This window comes from Mustela putorius, unplaced genomic scaffold (genome assembly GCF_011764305.1).
Source record: "Mustela putorius furo isolate JIRA1106 unplaced genomic scaffold, ASM1176430v1.1 tig00000785_pilon_pilon_pilon, whole genome shotgun sequence".
Taxonomy (NCBI): Eukaryota; Metazoa; Chordata; class Mammalia; order Carnivora; family Mustelidae; genus Mustela; species Mustela putorius.
In genome coordinates, this window is record NW_025421480.1 from 222,841 (window position 1) to 246,756 (window position 23,916).

Sequence of the window (23,916 nt, forward strand, 5' to 3'; positions counted from 1 at the left end):
CAACTACAGGCACTTTTAAGTCCATTGGGTACTTAGAAACAATCATACAGGGCAGGATCTCTTCTTTTCATTGTAATAATATGGCCATTTTACAGATGAAAGATTTTATGCTCAAGGGAGATTAGATAATTTATCCAAGGTCCTGCAGCTTTTAAATGGCAAAAGGTAACCTAAAATTTGGACTATTTGATTATAATGCTCTTTAGATTGGTGGAAGACATCAAGATGGCAATTAGCACAAATGCCTAGGACTCAAGAAAGAGATTTTGAACAGTAAATACTTAGTATAGAGTTGGTAGCTGATGGCATGGGAACAGATGTATTTTCCTTCATAGAGTGAATATGATAAGATTTTTGAAAGAGTACCAAGGGCAGTCCTAGGAACATCTGATAGTTAAATTAATACAGAAGGAAGTGTGTTAAGTTCTTAGGAATCACACCATGACAAGTTAATAGAATTGTTTGCAAGAGTCTACCTGTAACAGATTTGGGATCAACAGCTTCCATGAAAAATATCTAGCCTTCTAAAATTATTTTGAAGTTTGGTATTTTTTCATTACTTTAACATATGCTAGAAAAAAATACCTAAAGATGCATTTTTTTCTGAGTATGTGAATGTCATTATCTATTGTAAATATTAAAAGGATACGCGTTTCCTTGATTATGACATCTCTCGTGGCTTGGTGGAAAACCATCTGGTAGAAGACGTAAATTATCTGACATACAAATTCATCATCTTCTTGTTGAGCTGAAAGGAAGCAGAACACTTCAAATGAAAGAATGCTATAGTTATGTATAAAACTGAAAACCATTGACTGGAATAGTGGAGAATGAGAAAACTGAAAGTGACAGGAGATTAAGGGACAACCAGTTTACATTATTTATAATACATGGTGGCGTATGCAATTTATATATTTAGGTATTTTTTCTAAATTCCATGATGATGATCAGTGAGGAAATTTGTAACATATTTTCAGAAGTTTTCAGTAATTTTGGTTACAGTTCAACTAGGTTAAATTACTTGAAATACAAAGGTAAAAAATAAGATTAAAAAAATATATCAGCTCTGAGTTTGAGATTGTCTCAAAAGATCAGGTTGTACTTAAGGAGAACAGAAGGACAAAACTGGTTTAAGAAGATAGTAATAGTGCTTCTCTATAATTCTCACTATATTTTGCCAACAGGTATAAAGAAATTATTAAATTAACTTCTATGTCCCTAATGTGAAATAGTAACACTTACTTTTTTATTTTTGGTTTGGTCCATCATAAGAATTTCTAAAACAACTCTAATTTGTGAAATAAATCTGTTTCTATATTTTGCCTTTATAATATTGACTTTACATGAGGAAAAAAACCCCACACCTTCTGAATTCTAAGTTTTTGGTAGAAAAATGACTATAAAGACATATTATTCTTGAATAATGTTAAAAAAGTTAAATTTTACTTATTGTCATGAAATAAGTTATTTCAGTTTTAATCAAATTGATTATAATAGTAAAAATAATGTTATATAACCACAAGGATAATTAAATTAAATGTTTAATATAATACAAAGAATGGTTTAACAGAATAGCTGACGTCCACTGATTAATATGTAATGGCAAAAGCAAACACTTATAGAAACCTAATTTTTAGGTACTGGTTATGAAATTTGATATATTAATAGTTTTTGTCATCTCTTGACAACAGTTCAATGATATCTGTTAGACACAGACTTATGGGTCAACAGAGCATCTAACTAGTTGTGTAGAAAAAATTGTGGGCCCCTTAAAGTCCAAAGGAGTCTCTTCAATAAATGGTGCTGGGAAAATTGGACAGCTATGTGTAGAAGAGTGAAACTCAACCATTCTCTTAGACCATACACAAAGATAAACTCGAAATGGATTAAAGACCTCAACGTGAGGCAGGAATCTATCAAAATCCTAGAGGGGAACATAGGCAGTAACCTCTTCAACATTGGCCACAGCAACTTCTTTCAAGGTATGTTCCAAAGGCAAAGGAAACAAAAGCGAAAATGAACTTTTGGGACTTCATCAAGATCAAAAGCTTCTGCACAGCAAAGGAAACAGTCAACAAAACAAAGAGGCAACCCACGGAATGGGAGAAGTCATTTGTAAATGACATTACAGACAAGGGCTGATATCCAAGATCTATAAAGAACTCCTCAAACTCAACACACACAAAACAGATAATCATGTCAAAAAATGGGCAGAGGACATGAACAGACATTTCTCTAAATAAGACATACAAATGGCTAACAGACACATGAAAAATGTTCATCATCATTAACCATCAGGGAGATTCAAATCAAAGCCATATTGAGATACCACCTTACACCAGTTAGAATGGCCAAAATTAACAAGACAGTAAACAACGTGTGTGGGAGAGGATGTGGAGAAAGGGGGACACTCTAACACAGTTGGTAGGAATGCAAGTTGGTGCAGCCACTTTGGAAAACAGTGAGGAGGTGCCTTAGAAAGATAAAAATAGAGCTACCCTACGACCCAGAAATTGCACTACTAGGTATTTACCCCAACGATAAAGATGTAATGAAAAGAAGGACCATTTGTGCCCCAATGTTTATAGCAGCAATGGCCACAGTCTCCAAACTGTGGAAGGAGCCAAGATGCCCTTAAATGGATGAATGGATAAAGAAGATATGGTCCATATATACAATGGAGTACTGTGCCTCCATCAGAAAGGATGAATACCCAACTTTTCTATCAACATGGACGGGACTGGAAGAGATTATGCTGAGTGAAATAAGCCAAGCAGAGAGAGTCAATATCATATGGTTTCACTTACTTGTGGAGCATAAGGAATAACACAGAGGACATCGGGAGATGGAGAGAAGAGAGTTGGGGTAAATCGGAGGGGGAGATGAACCATGAGAGACTGTGGACTCTAAGGAACAAATTGAAAATTGAGGGTTTTGGAAGGGAGGGAGGTGAGGCATTGGGTGAGCCTGGTGGTGGGTAGTACGGAAGGCATGTATTGCCTGGTGCACTGGGTATGGTACATAAACAATGAATTTTGGAACACTGAAAAAAAATTAAATAAAAAAAAAAAGTCCAAAGGATTTCCCTCACGTACCTGCCAATGTACCACTCTCCCAGACTACCTGGGTTAAAATTCCATTAATTACTCTATTGGTATACAGTGTTTCCTCACTTAACCCCAAGGGTTTTAATCTTGAAAACCCATATATTTCTTTACTTTATTTTATTATAGAAGAACAGTTGACATGTTTTATTCGTTTCAGGTGTACAGCTATGATTCGACAATTCTATGTGTCACTCAATGCTCACCACGGTGAGTGTACTCACTGCCTGTCACCATACAGTATTTAGGTATTACGGACTGTGTTCCCAGAAATCCATGTATTTCTTAAAAAGAGAGGTACAGAGTCTCTGCTTATCATAACCTCATGGCAGAGAACATTAAAACAAGGTAAATAAAACGCTATGAGAAGACTCTGTCAGCCTGCTTCATACATATCTCCGCTCTCTCAACCATAGTCCGTGCAGAACAGCAGTTCCAGAACAGGTCATCTGTTTCAACTTTCTCCAGCTCATCAGAAAATCCTCATTCTCACTCTGCCAACTACACTGTCTTCACTCATACCTCCCAACTACCTCTCTTTTAATTATTTCTAATTTGAAACCTCTCTGTGAGAAGGGTAGACTGAGGACATTTATATATACTTTATGTAGAAACACTTCAACTATGGAGGTATTATCTCTAGGTGACCTATTAAAATGCATTATGTTAAGGAATCTGTAAATCAAATTTTTAAAAATTCAAAAGAGAGTAGTGGGCAAAAGACTTAAATAGGTACTTAACTTTATTAGCCATAACAACTGGCCAATAAATACAAACAGGTACTCAATTATAAGTCATTAGGGAAATGCAAATTAAAACTGCCACTCTGAAGGCCACAATGAAAGAGACCAATTATGTCCAGATATAGGGGTGATGTAGAAGAACTGGAACTTCAGCACATTTCTGGTGGGACTGAAAATTGGCACAACTACCTTGAAAAACTTATTGGCATTATTTACCAAAGCCAAACAGATGGGGACTCTATGCCCCAACAATTCTACTCCTATTGTCTAATAGGAATAAATACACATATTTACCAAATGAAAGGTTTAAGAATGTCCACAGAAACATTATTTATAATAGTTCTTCTCCTATCAAAAAAACCCTATTGTTTACCAAGAGTCAAAAGGATAAATAGTGGTATATTTATACAGCAATGAGAAGAAAAGCAGTTCTGCATACAACACAGATGAATCTCACATTATAATGCAAGACAAAAAACCTGGATTCTATTTACATAAAGTTCAAAGCCAAGCAGAAGTAATCTATATACAATAAAAGAGAGGACAGAAACCAATTTGGATAAGGACTGGGAGGTGACACAGGAGGGACTTTCAGGGTGATGGTGAGGTTTCATTTCCTTATGTGAGTGGAAGTAACATGGGTGTGGCTCATTCTGAAAAATCATTAAGCTGTATTTTTGTATTTTTCTTTATGTATGTTATATTTCAGAAGGTCTATTAAAATTATACAAAATGCACATATATTATATCTGTACAGGAAAGACTGAGATTAGAGTGTCTTTTTAGGCTTCCCATACTTTGCAAAATTTCTGTATTAAACCCCTAACCCCAAATGTGACTTTAATTTGGAGACAGGTCTATAAGGAAGTAATTAAGGTCAAACGAGGTCATATGGATGGAGTCCTGACCCCACAGAATTAGTATCCTTATAAGAAGAGGTACCGGACTGCTGTGTGTGTGCTTGTACTCTTGCTTGTGCTCTCTACCCTCTGGGGATGTGATAACACAGCAAGAAGATGGGCTTTTGGAAGCCAGGAAGAAAGGCCTTATGAGGAACCAAACTGGCTGGCACTTTGATCTTGGACTTCCAGAACTTTGAGAAAAAAATATATATATTTTTGTTTAGGCCACCCAGTCTTTTTGTTATAGCAGCCTAAGAACACTAACACAAGGTTCTAGAGAACTTGACGGTAACAGAATATTAGATTCAGATAGATTTTGTATACCATGTGGAAAACAATGAATCCTGGCCCCTTAAAAAGAACACAAAGGCAAGGTAAAAACTCTATCCAGTCCTCACTGCCCAATACTATAACCATAGCCACTGTGGCTAATTAAATACAAAATTCAGATTCTCAGTCCCAATAGCCACATTTCAAGTACTCAACAGCCACATGTGTTGGACAGCACAGAGAGAGAACACTTTCTTCATTATAGAAAGTTTAGAAAATAATACTGGACTTAGGAGGGAATAGGATGCTTTGAATAAGCTTCCAAATGAACCTTCCCGATTAAAAAAAGGGTTTGCACAACACAGGAGATCTGATTCAATCAACACAAAGCTCAATAGAAAGAAGATAAAATAGAATATTAGTATTTTATGATTGCAGATCTTTTATATTTAAAAGTGTTAACTAATACCCTGTTTATATATTAACATAAAAATGAAATAAAATAAATTATAATTTACCATTTAGCAATTCGATGAGTGCAGGGATTATCCCAGATTTGGCTAGCAGTGCAGCACAAGAGTCATCCATAGACACAGTTCCGATCATTATGACCACTTCTAAGACGAGGTCATCTTCTGCAGCACCTAGTCAAGTCAAACCACAGAAAGTTCAGTGAAATGTCCTGATCCAAATCCATTTATATAGCCAAAACTTGGAATGCACAGAAAAAATACTGTAAGCTACTACATCAATTCTTATGGAGCCTTACTTAACATGCTTATAAATTTGTCCTCTTCCCCATATTTCTAAGCTCAATGAGGACAGTTCAAAGTATTGGGGGAAGGCAGTAGAGAAGTGAAGATACGTCTCTGAAAATACAAATGAAGGACAATGTAAAGAGAGAAAATAGAAGACTCACTGGAATGTCTCAAAGAACTTTCTGTGTGCAGCTGTATGCATATACAGAGATATACGGCATTTGGTAATTTTAAAAAGACAGGATAAGAAATAAGCAGGATAGGGAAGGGAAACTAATATTAAGAAAACATATTGTTAGGAAGAATAACACATAAATATAAGAGGAGACCTACTGACCACCTCCCTGGGAAGAAGGAACTAAACTGAGCTGAAACTCAAGGTATAGGAAGAAAACGCGCCACCTAGTATAATATTGGTCAGAAAATACTGCTTGAGCAGCCTTATCCACAACAGAAAGAAATAACTTAATGATTATGCAAAAGGAAAATACTTAGCACAGACCTGGTTTTAGTTTATCCTTGAGATACGGAACTAACTTGTACTCCTTAAGAACCAATTCCCAGTCTAAGTCTGGAATGGTCAAATTTGCAAGAGTTCCCAAACATTCAATCACAAACTCCTCTTCCTCGTCATTAGAGATCTGGGCTGCAAGGTCCCCAACATAATCCTAAATAAAACAGAATTTTAATATACATTTATAATATGATTGCTACAGAAAAGCCAATCTGATAATGTAGCCATAGGAAAAAAAAAAAGTATCCAACATGATTCTCATTTCAAAATCTTAAACTAAACTGCTATACGAGCCATTGGTTTAAGGGTTGTTTGTTTGTTTATTTATTTATTTATAGTAATCTCTACATCCAACATGAGGTTCAAACTCACAATCCTGAGATGAAAGTTCATGCTCTTCCAAATGAAGTCAGCCAGGTGGCCCAGAAGCCAAAGGTTTAAAAGGCAAGAAAACTGGAGCGGGGGTGGAAGGGTAAAGGGTAGAGATCATAAAACGAAAACAACTTTAAAACTCAGATTGAGATTTCTAGAAGCTAAACTTACAAGAAGTTGATAAAAGAGCACCTTGGGTTATGAGTTAGTATTTGATAAGAGCTCAGTAAGAGTTTTAGTTCCAAATGTAGCACTTTAAAGCTTTAATTTCCAGGCTATTTTAATAGACAGAAACAAAGAAACTATACTTACAATAAATAAATTTTTAGTTGGTCCATCATGTTGGGAAATATTCCTAATCATTTTCATCAGCAACGGATCCTTGAACTTCAGAGCCCTCTTCATGAGCATCTTCAGACCATTTCCTATAAAAAACCAGAAACTCCTTCATTAGAATTAAGATTCATCTAAGTTTAATGATTTTTTGTTGTTTATAATTCTCAAAAAACCCACCAATCTACACACGGTAAAATGCATGAATCTTAAGTGTACAACAAATTAATTTTGATAAATTTATGCCCCTGGGAAATTCATACCCATATCAAGATATAGGATATTTCTATTCACTCCAAAGAGTGCCCCTTCTCAGTCAATTCTCTTCCCCAAATGTGATTGCTTCTCTTCTCCTTTTCCTCTTCCCCCTATTGTCTTCCTTCTCTTTCTTCTTTTTAAACATAGATTAATTTTACCTGTTCTAGAATTACACATAAATATATGTGCGCTTTTGTGTGGAATCAGCACCATAAATTTAAAAAACGTAAATACTTTTTGATCCAGAAAACTTGTACTTCTATGAATGAATCTTTTTTCCCCTTTCTTCTTCTTCTTATTTAAATTTTTAATTAACATATAATGTATTATTAGCCCCAAGGGTACAGGTCTGTGAACTGCCAGGTTTACACACTTCACAGCACTCACCATAGCACATACCTTCCCCAATGTCCATAACCCAATCACCCGTTCCTTACCCTCTTCCCCCTCGGGCAACCCTCAGTTTGTTTTGTGAGATTAAGAGTCTCTTATGGTTTGTCTCCCTCCCCATCCCATCTTGTTTCACTTATTTCTAGGAATGAATCTTAAGAATATAAAAATGGAAATTTGAACAGTTTCAGAGAAAGGAAAATTAAAGCTGCATGGTTTGTTACAGAAAAGAAGTGGCAACAAATTAAATATCTAGAATATCTGATTAAATTCTAGAAAATCCCTTAATGGATTATTTTGCAGCTATTTGCAATTATGTCTTATATGTTTGGATCAACCAGGAAATCAAAAAAGAACTTAAACAATTCATGGAAACCAATGAGAATGAAGACACTTCAGTCCAAAACCTATGGGATACAGCAAAAGCGGTCCTAAGGGGGAAATATGTAGCTATCCAAGCAATTATGTTTTATAAAAGTATTTAATCACATGGAACAAGATTCAAGATATTACTAACTTAAAAAAATTTTGTCACAATAGATAGATAGAAAAACCCCATTTTAAAAATACCCGGACACAGACCCATATCCCTGAAACAAATTATGCATTATATGCTTATAATAATAATAATATACAGAAGCATTGTACCAAAATTTTATCTATCATTATGTCTGGATAATGAGAATAAAGACTTTAATTTTTTCCTATTTACTCATTTGTTTTGTTTTGTTTTGTTTTGTTTTTTTTTGCTTTAAAACAAACATATATACTTTTCAAATAAGAAAAATCTACTGAGCAGGTTCCAAAATATCATAATACATGACAAGCTACTTTACGAAGTTATTATCTAAACAAATACCTAATACATATTTTTCTACTGAATTATCTTACACTGTAACAGACTGTTTTGCAAATAAAGAGCTTTGTTTTACCTAGAAATGTTTTCAAAATTCAAATTTCAATTAAGGATAACTAAACCCTGGTTTATAAAATGTTACTAAAGGGTGTTTCTACTCATAACATAAGAGTATTTATTCTGAATCCATGTGATCTTTAAAGATGAGAGCTATAAATTTTTACAACTATTTAAAAATAGGATTTACATAGCTAGTATAATTCTTAATTCCTAATTATTTCTTTGCCGTCATTTGCCAGTCACCATATGATGGAGGCCATCTATGAAGCTCCAAGGCACTAACCTTCACAGATAAGCTGAACATTCCTTTTGTTAGCAGCAAGATTAATGCAGAAGGAAATGAGTTCCAAGTCAATTCGTTCATCTGAACATTCAAACAGCATCTTCATTAACTAGCAAGAAGCACAGGAAATATTTTACTCAAAAAAACCCAAAAACACCAGAAGTCTTTTATTATAATGTATTATCTTGGATCTTATGTTGGGAATAATAAAATACAATTCACAGAAGTGGTAGGCTGTCACTACCGCTAATTGAATGAATTAATGGTTAATGAACTACAAGATGTTCAGTTAAATACAGACTACCAAGTAACAGTGGAGAATACAAGAGGAATATTAGCTACAGTCTTTGCATTTAAGGAATTTAAAACACTGTACAGAAGTAGAGCATTCTGAGCAAAGGAAATAGCTTGTGCACAGGTTACAAGGTAAGGAAGAACAAAAAAGGCCAAGCATGGTTGCAGTGAGTTAAAGTGTTCACAGATAAAGGTAAAAGCCAGATCATGCAGGGTGTTGAATTACACGGTAAAGATGTGGGGCTTCATTAAAAGGATAATGGGAAGCCATTAAAGCCTTCTAAATAAGTAAAATCTCAGGATAAGATTTGTATTTCAAAATGATCCAGACAGTGTGGAAAATAGGCTGAAACAGAATAAGAAAATGTGGGAAAACCATCTAGAAGACAAGAGGAAAAGTCCAGGTAAGATGATGACCACTTGTGATAGATGGGGCCATGGGGACAGAGAAAAAAGGTTGGATTAGAGATATCTTTAGGAGTAAGAATCAAAATGGATTTAATAACTGACTAGATATTGGGGTTAAGGGAGAGGAAGGGTCAAAAATGACTCCCTGGTTTCTGTGCTGAGCAACAACATGGATGGTACCACTAACATTTTCCAAACATGAGAAACTAGAGTAGAAGGGAAGGGAAGTCAAGAGAAGACAGAAATACTGGCTTTAAGTATGTTGAATTTAATAAGCTGCTTATGCAATAGTCTGGAGCAGATATTCAGTAAAAGTTATAAATGCAACCCTGAGTTTAGAAGAAATGTTTGCACCAGAGATTTAGGTATCATCACATGTGACTGATGACTGAAGCTGTGGGCTGGACCCAGTCATCTGGGATGGGTTGAGAATGAGAAAAGGACTGTATCATGGTAAGAGGAAGAGAGCGTGGATCTAAAAAGCAGCAAACAAAAGAACAGAAATCTAGAAAAATGTAGGCGACCCAAGCCATCTGTCAGTAATCAGTATTTGTCAAGATGAGAGACAGTCGCGATATTAAAGAAGAAATGAACAAACTTTATGCCACAGATTTGAGAAGCTAGTCTTCTGTGATTGGTAAATCAGCAGATTAACTTAGTGTATATTATGTAAAGATGCTTTTCTCTAAGTCAAATTGCTAAGACATGTGGAAGTCAATCCTACAATTTATTACCTAAGAATTTCTTTTTTTTTTTTTTTTTAAAGATTTTATTTATTTATTTGACAGACAGAGATCACAAGTAGGCAGAGAGGCAGGCAGAGAGAGAGGAGGAAGCAGGCTCCCTGCTGAGCAGAGAGCCCGATGTGGGACTCGATCCCAGGAACCTGAGATCATGACCTGAGCCGAAGGCAGCGGCTTAACCCACTGAGCCACCCAGGCGCCCACCTAAGAATTTCTTATGTCATGTCTCAGGGCATGCCAACATGCCTCTGTGAATTCAATAGGTGAATAATAACTATTTGTTGTCTGGTTAGACTCTATTCTGTAAAATAGAATAGATTTCTATTTTCTATGTAGTTTCAGATAACTTTCAAGTTTCAGAAGGTATATATGGGCAACATACAAAAATTAATTGCATTTCTATGTGCTAGCTATGAACAACTAGAAACCAAAATTAAAAGCACAAATCTGGAGCACCTGGGTGGCACAGTCCTTTAAGCATCTGACTCTTGGTCTCAGCTCAGGCCCTGATATCAGGGTCGTGATCTAGAGCACTGTGCTCAGTGCAGAGCCTGCTTGAGTTTCTCTCCTTCCTTTGCCTCGCCCCCCAACACTCTCTCTTTCTAGTAAATAAATCAATCTTTTTTTTTTTTTTTGAGATTTTATTTATTTATTTGTCAGAGAGCTAGAGAGAGCACAGGCAGGCAGAGAGGCAGGCAGGGGCAGAGGGAGGAACAGGCTCCCTGCGGAGCAAGGAGCCAGATGTGGGACTTGATCCCAGGATACTGGGATCACGACCTGAGCCGAAGGCAGCTGCTTAACTGACTGAGCCACCCAGGCGCCCCAATTAATCAATCTTTTAAAAAAATAAAATAAAAACACAGATCCACTTAAAATTGCTCCAAAAAAAATACCCAGATAGGTATAATGTAAACAAAACTATCCTCATATATATATATATGCTGAACACCACAAAACATTACAGTAGATGAATAGTTGGCAATGTATCATGCCTTTTTCCAAAGGGCAGCTCTTTAACCACAAATGTTGCTACTAATGGAATATTTATATAAAGAATTATTAACACTAATAATATTACAGAATGAAAAAAATTCTATGGAAAAACTAAAATAATCTTAATATGCTGGATATACATTTAGCAGATTTTGCTACCCATCTATATATTAAGTACCAATGAAAAGTAAATTATAAATTAATAAAAATGTAGGTGATAATCCTCTTATATAATTAGTATGTTTTTATACGCTAGTTAAAAACTTCCTATAGATTTTTCCTAAGTTTTATTTATGCAAGAAATTTCTTTACAATAACAAAAGTCTGCTACATCAAAGCAAAATATGTTGCTATTTACTTGAAATTAACCTTGTAGTATGAAAATTGCCCTTACAAATGGAGTTAGAGATGATCTGTTTAGAAGCTGAGGGGTTTTGTTTTTGGTAATTTTCATGTTAAATCTGGGGCAAAGTAATCAGAAACTAGATTTTTAAAAAATAATGCACAGTTTGAAATCTTATCCAACTATCCCCAACCCTCGTCAAATCAAGAGAAATTAGGACTAAATGTGAATGAAATGTATCATGATATAGAATTAGCTTTTCATAATAGGAAAAAGAAACATTTCAATTTTAATTAAAGCATTCATATTTAAACATAATAGTTTTGTTCAAACTCCATGAGCAACATTATGTCTCTAATTTGATTGTTACCCAGGCACGTCAAAAATAACTGTAATTGCTGACAACTAGGAAATATTAAAACTAGATTTGTTTTGTTTTAACTATGTCCATTGTCAGCTTTTCCTAATTTAACAAGAAGGCACTGAAAGGGCTTCGGCCTGTGCAATGAAGAGGCAACAGTGTTCAATCAGACTAGTCCCCTATTGAGTATCAGATACCAAAGACCCACGACTGAAATCATGGTGTCTAGACTCCCTGGCACCTGACTTCACTTATTTACCAGTGACCAGAGGCCAACCCCCACAGCTCTCTGTACTCACATACACCTCTACTGCCCCCACCCCCCCACCCAAACATCTTTGAATGATTATGGCAGAACTTCGCATGCCACAGGCATCTCTTCTGACCGGCTACTCCCTCACTCTGCCGTTTGAAGTGATGCTCTGGTCTCTGACCTTCGGCAGATAATGGCAGCAGGAGCAAAGGGAGCTGTCAGAAAGGACGTCTGCCAGCGTTCGGCTAAAAAGAAGCACACGGATCAAAGAGGGGCCAAACGGGACAACCCTGGTGGGAAACATGTGGATCCCTAGGAAGATTCCTACATGCTGTTCTAAGGTAAAATACTAAAGAACACCATGACATCATTACCTAAACATGTACTTTGATTGGCCCTTCTAATACCAATAAATATTTTTATATGCATCTGGATGGCATTTACACCTATTTAAACAAAACATGCATCTTAGAGGTCTAAATAACAATGAACTGTTAATGTGTACCTTTAACTATTATTACAATACAACTATTAACTCCTGGTTATCCCCAAGTTTGCTTACCTGAAACAGCTCACCCACTGAGACCATTAAGATCATATAAAAAGTTAGACTTGCCCTGGACCCCAAATTTTACAGAATGGTAACATAATGGAGAAAAATTAGAATATGCTAGATAACTAGAGGCACTACAGTACAAAAGAAGAAAAGCAATATAATATTGGGAGAGATTATAAGGCATATTGAACATATAATCACCTACTCTGAGTGTTAAATAATTTACAAAAAATTCCAATTACAGATCTTAGAAAAACATATATGAGAAAGGAAGTATTTAAACTCAATATGAATGGATCCAAAATAATGTGAATGATATGATATTTTACTAATAGGACCTTACTTCTGTATAGTGTTTTATGGTTTATAAAGCTCCTTTATATAAAAATCTAATGTAATTAAAGAATATGACCCTCTACATTTTTTTGGTCATTGAAATGAATATGGATGACTACTGAACCATTGTTTTCCTATTTTCAAAGTTATTTTAGGCCTTTCATTTGAAAACCATTTGCAATACTTGACAGTCCTTACTAAACAAAAATTAATGTGCATAATTTAAGTTAGCTAAGTATTTACATTAAGATCTAAACCTCAGATACAGCTTTATTTAATATGCAGATTAATCAGCTGCTGTCACAAATAGTTTGTTCTTTTATTTTTTTAAAGATCTTTTATTTTGGGGCACCTGGGTGGCTCAATCTGTTGAGCATCTGCGTTTGGCTCAGGTCATGGTCCCGGGGTCCTGATCGAGCCCCACGTTGAGCTCCCAGCCCAGAAGGGAGACTATTTCTCCCTCTACCCCGTGCATGTGCTCCCTCTCTCAAATAAATAAATAAAATCTTTTAAAAAAAAGATTAAAAAAAACTTTATTTTTACTTTTTAAATACTTATTTATTTACTTTAGAGAGAGGGAAACCGAGAGAGCATAAGAGGGGAAGGAGCACAGGGAGAGAGAGAATCCTCAAGCAGACTCAGCACTGAGTGTGGAGCCCAAGGTGGGGCTGGTCCCAGGACCCTGAGATCATGGCCTGAACTAAAACCAAGAGTCGGATGCTTAACCAACTGATCCACCTGGGTGTCCCAAGAATTCATTAAAAAAAAGGGGGGGGGGTACCTGGGTGGCTCAGTGGGTTAAAGCCTCTGCCTTCGGCTCAGGTCATGATCCTAGGGTCCTGGGATTGAGCCCTGCATCAGGCTCTCTGTTCAGTGGGGAGCCTGCTTCCTCCTCTCTCTCTGCCTGCCTCTCTGCCTACTTGTGATCTGTCTGTCAAATAAATAAATCTCTTAAAAAAAAAGATTTTTAAAATTTATTTATTTGACAGAGAGAGACACAGTGAGAGAGGGAACACAAGCAGACCTGAACAGATGCTTAATGGCTGAGGTCACCCAGGTGACCCCAAGACTTCTTTTTTTTTTTTTTAAGATTTTATTTATTTGGCAGAGATCACAAGTAGACAGAGAGGCAGGCAGAGAGAGGGGGGAGGAAACAGGCTCCCTGATGAGCAGAGAGCCCGATGCGGGGCTCAATCCCAGGGCTCTGAGATCATGACCTGAGCCAAAGGCAGAGGCCTAACTCACTGAGCCACCCAGGTGCCCCCCCAAGACTTTATTTTTAAGTAATCTCCACACCCAATGTGGGGCTTGAACTCACAACCTGAAAATCAAGTCATACACCCTACTGACTGAGTCAGTCAGGTGTCTCAAGAAATAGTTTAAAGCTTTACTAGTTTTAAAATCATTAATTTGAGCAGCCACTACCTGTCAAAGGAGTATCTCTTTAACTTGGAAGGAAGCTTGGAAACTGTAATTTAAACCCAGATTCCCTGTCCATGATTCTCTTATTCTACAATGAATTTGGCATTGGGTGACAATCAAGTCATGTCAAGTCTCCCCTAAATAGGTCAAAACCGAGTCCTATGAAGTACAAGTTACAGGACAGGTACAACTTTAGGACCAAATATATTAAAGAGTATCATTTTGTTTCTCAAAATATGGCCTCATACTAAAAAGCTTCAGGATGTTTACGATGTAATTTAGTACCATCACCTCACTATGCTTATCAGGGTTGAATTTTTATTGAAAAATAATACAGAATGTTGACTACTACATGAGTGTGGGAAGATTTTGCTCATGAAATATAGTTTACAAATGTTCTGAAAACCCCCACTGCAGAAATGTTTGATGTTATAAAATTATGTCATGAAAACATGCATGAATATTGTTCTTGAAAAGGTAAGGGAGAATTTTCTACATATAAACTTTTCAATTGCAATAATAATTTGGCAGAAATGACCCCAAAAGGCTTTTATTTCCAATTCTTTATTAAAAATAAAGTTTTATGTCTCATGTTTGAAATTATACATTCTAAAAGAGGATAATTCCAAACTGAAGATTCAACAAAATAAGTTTTCTGTTCCTTTTTATTTCACATTTATTTCTTTTTTATTTAGTATTATTTTCTTTAAAATCTAATCTGGATAAAAACATCAATCTGGACAAGAATATTATTCTTTTTTGGCTGCTTTCCAATTCATATCCTGTAGTCAATGGAGTTCTGACGCTAAATGGGATTGGAAAAGGAACACCCTTTGAAACTGCAAAGCAGAAACCCTCGGAACATATGGAGTGAGACTGCAGTAAATCACCTGTAATCTCCCTTTGACATGGCTACTCTTTTATTGAAAACTTGTTTGACAAAGAGTTTGATTACACTTTACATTGGCTACAGTCTGACATGTGTTATCTCTATAAGAAGCCTTGCCTTGTTAGATAAGATACACTGTATACTCTTTGAAGAATATCTATTTCCTATAAACATAATTAGTTCATCCTCCTGACATAAAAAGCTAAGAAATTACCCTTGAGGGTTTATCAGCTTTTTTTGTTTAAAGATTTTATTTATTTATTTATTTGACAGAGAGATAACAAGAGAGGGAACACAGCATGGGAAGTGGGAAAGGCAGAAGCAGGCTTCCCTCTGAGCAGAGAGCCCAGTGTGGGACTTGATCCGAGGACCCTGGGACCAAGACCTGAGGCGAAGGCAGCTCCTTAATGACTGAGCTCCCCAGGTACCCTGAGAGTTTATCAGTTTTTAATTGCATGTAGATAAAGTATAAAATTCTGGAATAGTAAATTCAATTCTAGAATCATCTCACTAAAATGGAATGAATAAAAAGATGGGCAGTTAGAATAAAAAGTGAAATTATGGTCTATTTTTTACTATTTTTTACTACATATTATCTTTCAAATAATATACACTGAATAATTTACGTTAGGCTAACAAGGAATTGTCTAGTAGGAATCTTAAGAGGAAGTACTTTAGTAAGTGTGACTTACTATTTATATTCCTCTAAAGTGTTTTTGTTTTTGTTTTTTTTAAAGATTTTATTTATTTATTTGACAGAGAGAAATCACAAGTAGATGGAGAGGCAGGCAGAGAGAGAGAGAGAGAGGGAAGCACGCTCCCTGCCGAGCAGAGAGCCCGATGCGGGACTCGATCCCAGGACCCCGAGATCATGACCTGAGCCGAAGGCAGTGGCTTAACCCACTGAGCCACCCAGGCGCCCCTAAAGTGTTTTTTTTAAAGTGGTATTTTTACTGTTTACTATACATCCTGCAATTTGCTTTTTGTTTTAGAAAAACACTTTATAAAAAACAATATAATATTAAAGACCAGCCCAACAAGGGTTCCAATCATCAGATATTTAAATTAGTAGAGCTCAGTTTAATAAAGATTGATGGCACAACAGTGATTCTGTGAATGTAAATTCCCTAAGAATAAAATGTGTATAATATGTATAGAATTTCCACCCTTACAACATAATCCACGTAAAAAAATCACTAAACTCCTTCAAGACAAAGAGACCTAACATATGAAATATATTAAGCAACTGAGTCTAAGCAAAATCTTTCTTAAGAACGGTACTACAAAGATAAAAGAATTTTGATAAAGTATTTTCCCATCAGAGAACACAAAGCATTTAAAATCATCAAACATAAATAAAATGAAAGGGCAAAGTTAGGAAATATTTGTAATCACAGAAAGAATTAAAATAGTTATTTCATATTGAGATCTCTTTTATTAATCCTAAAAATATTAATATGCTGATGGAAAAACTGGTAGAGGACATGAGTAAATAATTTATAAATAATGTGGATAATAAACATATAAAAACTGTTCAACCTTTTCAATATTATGGAAATGAAAATAAAAACAGACACATTCCAATTTTAGAGAAATGGTATTAGTCACAGTACTGCTAAACATGAAATACTAGGAAACTGCCATGTGTCCATCAACAGGTGAATGGATAAAGAAGATACGGTGTGCAGGTGTGTGTAGGTGTATGCGTGTGATAAAATACTAACCAGTCATCGAAAAGAATGAAGTCTGGCCATCTGTAATGACATGGATAGAGCCTGAGAGTATAATGCTAAATGAAATAATTCAGTCAGAGAAAGACAAATACCATATGAACTCACTCATATGTGGAATTTAAGAAACAAAACAAATGAGCATAGAAAAAAGAAAGAGAGGAACTGATGGTTATCAGAGGGATGGGTGAAGTAGGTGAGAGGGGTAAGGAGTGCCCTCGTGGTGATAAGCACCGGCTGATGTATGGAGTTTTCCAATTACTACTGTACATCTGATGTAACACTTTATATTAACTATACCAGAATTAAAATGAAATAAAGGAAAAAAGTGAAATGCTAGTTGGAAATACAAACATGCCTTCTTAGAAGGTAATATGTCAAGTACACAAGTGTTCATATCTTTTGACTTAGTAATTCTACTTTTAGGAATTTAAAGAAAATATCAGAGATGTAGATAAACATTTACATATTACACATTCCACATTATTTCATTTGTTTACACATGTTTACTTACAACTATTTTTATGTGATAGAATGGAAAAACTAAACAACAATTTTTAAATTATGATACATTTATGTAATAGGATATATACAACTATTAGAAATCATTTTTGAAGACAGTTCAATGACTGTTCAATGACTACATTATGATCTACTAAGTAAAAAAGGTAATATACAATTACATATAACACAATCTTAATATATTATTTTTTAACTATGCAGAAGGAAATGTACCAAAATATTAAATGATTATCTCTGGGCCTGGGATAACAGAAAGTTATTTTCATTTTTACACTGCTCTGTACTTTCCAATTTCCTATCACAAATTCAAAAATTTTTTTGAGTGTTCCAGAATTCATTGTTTATGGTTTTATTCCTTTATTTGACAGAGAGAGATCACAAGTAGGCAGAGAGGCAGGCAGAGAGAATGGGGGAAGCAGGCTCCCTGCTGAGCAGGGAGCAAGATGCAAGGCTCCATCCCAGGACCCTGAGATTATGACCTGAGCTGAGGGCAGAGGCTTAACCCACTGGAGCCACCCAAGCGCCCCAAATTATTATTACTATTTTTAAAGATTTTATTTATTTCTTTGACAGACAGAGATCACAAGGAGGCAGAGAGAGAGGGGGAAGCAGGCTCCCTGCTGAACAGGGAGCAAGATGCAGACCTTGATCCCAGGACCCTGAGACCATGACCTGAGCTGGAAGCCAGAGGCTTAACCACTGAGCCACCCAGGCGCCCCTCCCAAATTATTTTTAAGAGGGATTTTCATTTTTAAAAGATTTTATTTATTTGACAGACAGAGATCACAAGTAGGCAGAGAGGCAGGCAGAGAGAGAGGAGGAAGCAGGTTCCCCGCAGAGCAGAGAGCCCAATGTGGGGCTCGATCCCAGGACCCTGAGATCATGACCCGAGGCGAAGGCAGAGCGTCACCCAGGCGCTCTTAAGAGGGAATTTTTAAAGGAAAAACTTATCTGGCAAATCAAGAGAACAAACTGAAAAATGCTTATTTTTTTATTATTATGTTCAAATAGCCAACATATACTATTGTTGTTAATTTTTTAAAAAAACTTAAACCACTTACCTGTGGTATACAGTCAGTGTACGCAAACATTGATTTAAAGCGGTCATCCATGCTTATGTGGTAAAGAACACACATTGCTATTTGTTTGTAGTTTTCATTACCTGGGCATAAGAAATCAAGGATATGATTAAATCACAGATATAACAAATTTTTAAATCTATAACATACAAATTAATACATTAAAACTTTTAAGCTCCTGAATCAAACCCTTATGCACCCCTAATTAAGAAATTATTTTGAGTTCCCTGTTTCAGTCCTCAAGTTTGGAATACAATGTCTGTGAAATATCACTAATAATCAAGAGATAACATGTATTTTGCAAGGTATGCTTGTGAAAAAAAATTAACCACAAACCAAAGAATTTATCATTTTCAATAGTCTACTATAAAACAGATAGGGTCCCTGGGCCCCAACACTACCCATTCCATCAAAATATGTGATTAAGATAGTTCTTGACAGTGATGATATATGCACAACAGTGAGCCAAAAAGTGTATTTAATGCCTATGAATCAGAACTGGAAAAATAATCTAAATGATTTTAAAAGAAGTACAATAGTATTTGTAACACTAAAAAAACAGGACTATAAGTAAGTAAAAAAAATATGCTGACCCTTTATCTCTAGCTCTTTTTCTTCCTGAACCTTATATGTTAGATAAAAATGTATCATGTGGTAAAGAAGAACAAAGTGAATCTTCAAAACAACCTGCCAAGTATATATTATCATCCCTGTGTTTCAGATGAGGAACCTAATGCTCAGAGAAAAACAAATACTTGCTACACAGCCTTGTAAATGGTTGAGCAGGGATTTAAACTCTGATTCTAAAATCTTCACCAGGTTATGTTACAATGCCACTCAAAATTTTTGTTTATACCATAAGGTAAAATGGCCTTTTGTTTATACCATAAGGTAAAATGTTATTATTGGGTATAAAAGACTGATCTGTACTGACATTTGATAGAATAAAACATATTTTTGAAATAGAATTTTTTTTAAAAACCTGGACTTTTGGATCTTTTAAAATTGTTTCGCTGAAGCTTATTTCCTTTAGCTTTGCAGATTGGATAAAGTGACAGGACCCATCCATATGCTGTCTACAAGAGAGCCATCTGGAACCTAAAGATACATTCTGACTGGAAGTGAAAGGATGGAGAACCATCTTTCATGCCAATGGGCCTCAAAAGAAAGCTAGGGTAGCGATTCTCGTATCAGATAAATTAGATTTTAAACTAAAGACTGTAGTTAGAGATACAGAAGGACACTACATCATTCTTAAAGGGTCTATCCACCTAGAAGCTCTAACAATTGTAAATATTTATGCCCCCAATAATGGGAACAGCCAACTACATAAACCAACTGTTAATTAAAATGAAGATTCATATTGATATGAGCACATTAATTGTAGGGGATCTTAACACCCGACTCTCTAATCCTATTTAATCCTATTTAATCATCCAAGCAGAAAATCAATAAAGAAACAAGAGCATTGAATGACACATTGGACCAGATGGATCTCATGGATAAATACAGAACATTCCACCCTAAAACAACAGAATATTCATTCTTCTCGAGCACACATGGAACTTTCTCCAGAATAGACCACATACTGGGTTACAAATCAGCTCTCAACCAATACCAACAGATTGAGATTATTCCCTGCATATTCTCAGACAACAATGCTTTGAAATTGGAACTCAGTCACAAGAAGAAGTTTGGAAGGAAGTCAAATACTTGGAAGCTAAAGACTATCCTGTTCAAGAATGTTTGCATCAACCAGGAAATCCAAGAAGAACTTAAACAATTCATGGAAACCAGTGAGAATGAAGACACATCAGTCTAAAACCTATGAGATACAGCAAAGGCAGTCCTAAGGGGGAAATACATAGCCATCCAAGACTCACTGAAAAATCTAGTTTTCAATATCAACACAAAAATGACTTCTTGGGATAAAACAAAAACAAAAATTCATCCATCAGATGAATACATACTAGTAAACATTCAAATTTAACTAAACATCTGCGCATTCACTAACTTGACCATTTGGAATACAATGCATGAAGAGGCTACATATTATATGTCAAATAATGAGATTACTTATTTTATCTGATATTTAATGTTTTTTTCTCTATACCATTATAATTTATAAGAACTTTGCAGAATAAAGAATACACATCAAATCATTTTAGATAAGTCTTTCAGGTCTTCTCTAGTACTTGAAAAACTTCACCACACAATCTGTGGAGCAGATAGACACTGAATGAGGGAGATAAGCTCTAAGGATATTGACCCTAGTCTTAGATGAAAAGGTCAGATATAATAATACAGGAGAAAGTATTCCTTATCTGAAGATGAAGATTAGTAAATCTAAGTATTTGGTGGTAAGAATTTTATTTGGAGGAATATGTAATGCAAAAACTGTGAAATTACTCCAAAAAGAGAAAAGAGTTGGGTGCTCTCAACTCCAACAGTTTGTTCTTCAGATCAAAGCCATCTAAATAGAAGAGACCAATAGATATTAATACTATATTATTGTATAATATATTAATAATATATAATATAATAATATATATTATATGTAATAATATATTATATATTAATTGTTACACTGCTGAAGGTGTTCTTATACTTATTCTAGTGTAAAACCTACCTGCCTTAGAAAAAGAAATCTTTATATAATTTTTTATAAGATGTAGGTTAAAAGTAAAAGATGCTAACTCTATTCTCTAAGAAGGAAGGTATCTCTTAGGGTTTGGTCAGATCATACTTCACAGTATTAGCTTTTCTCCCCAGAGACTGAGATACTTTTAAATCTTCTCAAGAAGGGTCCTTCAGCAGACTGTCATGTTCTGAAGGCAAGTCTCTCTTTCTCTGCTATTCTCGCTTCTTTCTTTCTTTCTATATTCTAGTAGTTCAGCTGTGGATATATTCTAATCCTATTTAATTTTTACAAAACATTATTTTTTAAACAAAATATTATTTGAAGACTTTTCTCTATGAGTGGGTTTACTGAAAAGTAGGATTTCAATGGACACAACTTCGTAAATGGTAAAAGAAACAGAGAAATCAGTAACGAATAAAAAAGATTCTTCAACATTGAAGTAAATCACCAAACAAATTAAAATTCAGTGTGGAACTAGGAATGAAATAGGAAGCTATTCCATTTTTGGGGAGAGTCTATTGCTTGTATGAATGAAAAGGATTCTAAAAAGGAATCATCTAAGGTGGTGCATCATTCACATAAGATAAGAGGAAAGATTCACTTTTAAGAGCTCTGTACTCCATAAACTAGGTAACAAGGAAGATCCTTTAGAGCTAATGATAATGTATATATAATAATAATACAATTTATATAATGATTATATATATATATTTATCACCTTATATACTTATACATATATATCACCCAAAGGATATATCATATCATATACATATGGATATATACATACCATGTATATATCATACACATATATATCATCTAAATTTAACTCAAAGGATATGCAATAGAATAGGAAGTCTGGAGAAGAGTCCTAAAATTATAGTTATTTCTAAAAACCAGTTGGGGGCGCCTGGGTGGCTCAGTGGGTTAAGCCTTTGCCTTCGGCTCAGGTCATGATCCCAGGGTCCTGGGATCGAGTCCCGCATCGGGCTCTCTGCTCAGCAGGGAGCCTGCTTCCTTCTCTCTCTTTCTCTCTCTCTGCTTGCCTCTCTGCCTACTTGTGATCTCTGTCTGTCAAATAAATAAATAAAATCTAAAAAAAATAAAAATAAAACAGTTGAAAAAAAGTCTCAGCTGTAACAGCAATTTACACTACTTGTTTTTACATAGCAAAACTAAATATCTAGTTTCAAGAAGCAGAATGGTTCATTCTACAGTCAGTCCTTTCTCTTCCGTTCATATTCATGGCCAAAGGTAGCAGCTCTTTGCAGTTCTCCACACCTTCCTAATTCTTCTCTATCTGTGATCCTCTATTAAAACAAAACCAAAAACAAACTATGAACATCTTCCCAGTTTCCCATAATCTTTTGTTTCCCCATATTTTTTACCTAAAATGACTATCATGCCCTAAAGCATGCTGAAAACTAAAGGGCTGAGGAAACAAGCTGCAGGGGACCGAGGCTCTCCTGAAAGACTGTGGATAGCCATTGTTTATATAACCATCGTTCTTTAAGGGGAAAGAGAAAGGGCTAAGCTGACAGCAATATTGTTCCTATTGTATGGTAAGCATACATTCTCTCATTTACTCTTCTAGCAACTAAAGAGGTAGGTATTCTCTTCGATTTGGAGATGAGGCAATGATATTCATCAAGCCATGGCATTCCTTCAAAGAAAACACCACAGTGATTCTGAGATTCTAATCTAGGTGTGAACTACAAAGCCTGTTCATGGACTTTCTATTAAGTCTTCCAAGAGGCAGGAGAGAGGCTGACATCAATAATGCTAAGTAAATGTAGGTGACTATCATTACTCCTTAGTGACTTAGAAGGGACTCTACTAGATCTAGGAGTTTTGGGGAAGAGGGAAAGTGGCAGAAGAGGAGCTAGAGGACAGGAAGTGCAGAACAACAGTCAGTTACTTATTGGAGGACCTGGGCCCAGGTACAGTAGATTCTAAAGGCTGAAAGAAATACCCAGTATGTTATTTTCTGCATATATTTTAGAGGCTTTACTTTAATAAAGATGAATTATGAATTTAAAAAAAAAAAGTGCCTGACAGGGATAAACCTCAATTTCACTCAATTGGACGAGAGCTGCTATCAAGGAGTGTTTGATTTCATGAGAAAAACAGGTGCTCTTAGAAGCTTAAAAGATGTGTGGAGTGGTGAGTGGGCCAACCAGCTCGGTGGAGAGCGGAGCACTGTGGTTAAGAGCTCAGGCTCTGGAGAGGCAGACCACTGGGTTCAGTCCATGACTCTTCCACTTGCTATACATACAGCCTGGGGGTGCTATTTCAACTCTGGGCTTCAGTTTCTGTGTGTGTGTGTGTGTGTGTGTGTGTGTGTGTGTGCGCGCGTGCGCGCTTCAGTTTCTTCATCAGTAAAACTGACACAACAACTGCCCCTACCTCCAAGGGTTGTTCTGTAAGGATCAGTTAAGAGAATTAGTTAAGAGAATTCTGGTAAAGCAAGCAATTCTCAGTCTGACACAGTAATGAACCTACTCAA

At 35.6% G+C, this 23,916-nt stretch overlaps 1 protein-coding gene across 5 annotated transcripts in view; it reads right to left on the bottom strand.

Annotated features, from left to right (window-relative positions):
• The window catches only part of KIFAP3 (kinesin associated protein 3), a 178,659-nt gene that overhangs the window by 54,675 nt on the left and 100,068 nt on the right, over positions 1-23,916 (bottom strand). For all 5 annotated transcript variants that reach the window (XM_004756680.3, XM_004756679.3, XM_045084583.1 and 2 more), the window contains 6 exons: positions 18,755-18,855; positions 8,844-8,952; positions 6,976-7,088; positions 6,280-6,445; positions 5,538-5,663; positions 650-748 (listed from right to left, as the gene is read on the bottom strand). In XM_004756680.3, the coding sequence (XP_004756737.1) occupies positions 650-748; positions 5,538-5,663; positions 6,280-6,445; positions 6,976-7,088; positions 8,844-8,952; positions 18,755-18,855 (714 nt within the window). The remainder of the gene's footprint in view (positions 1-649; positions 749-5,537; positions 5,664-6,279; positions 6,446-6,975; positions 7,089-8,843; positions 8,953-18,754; positions 18,856-23,916) is intronic.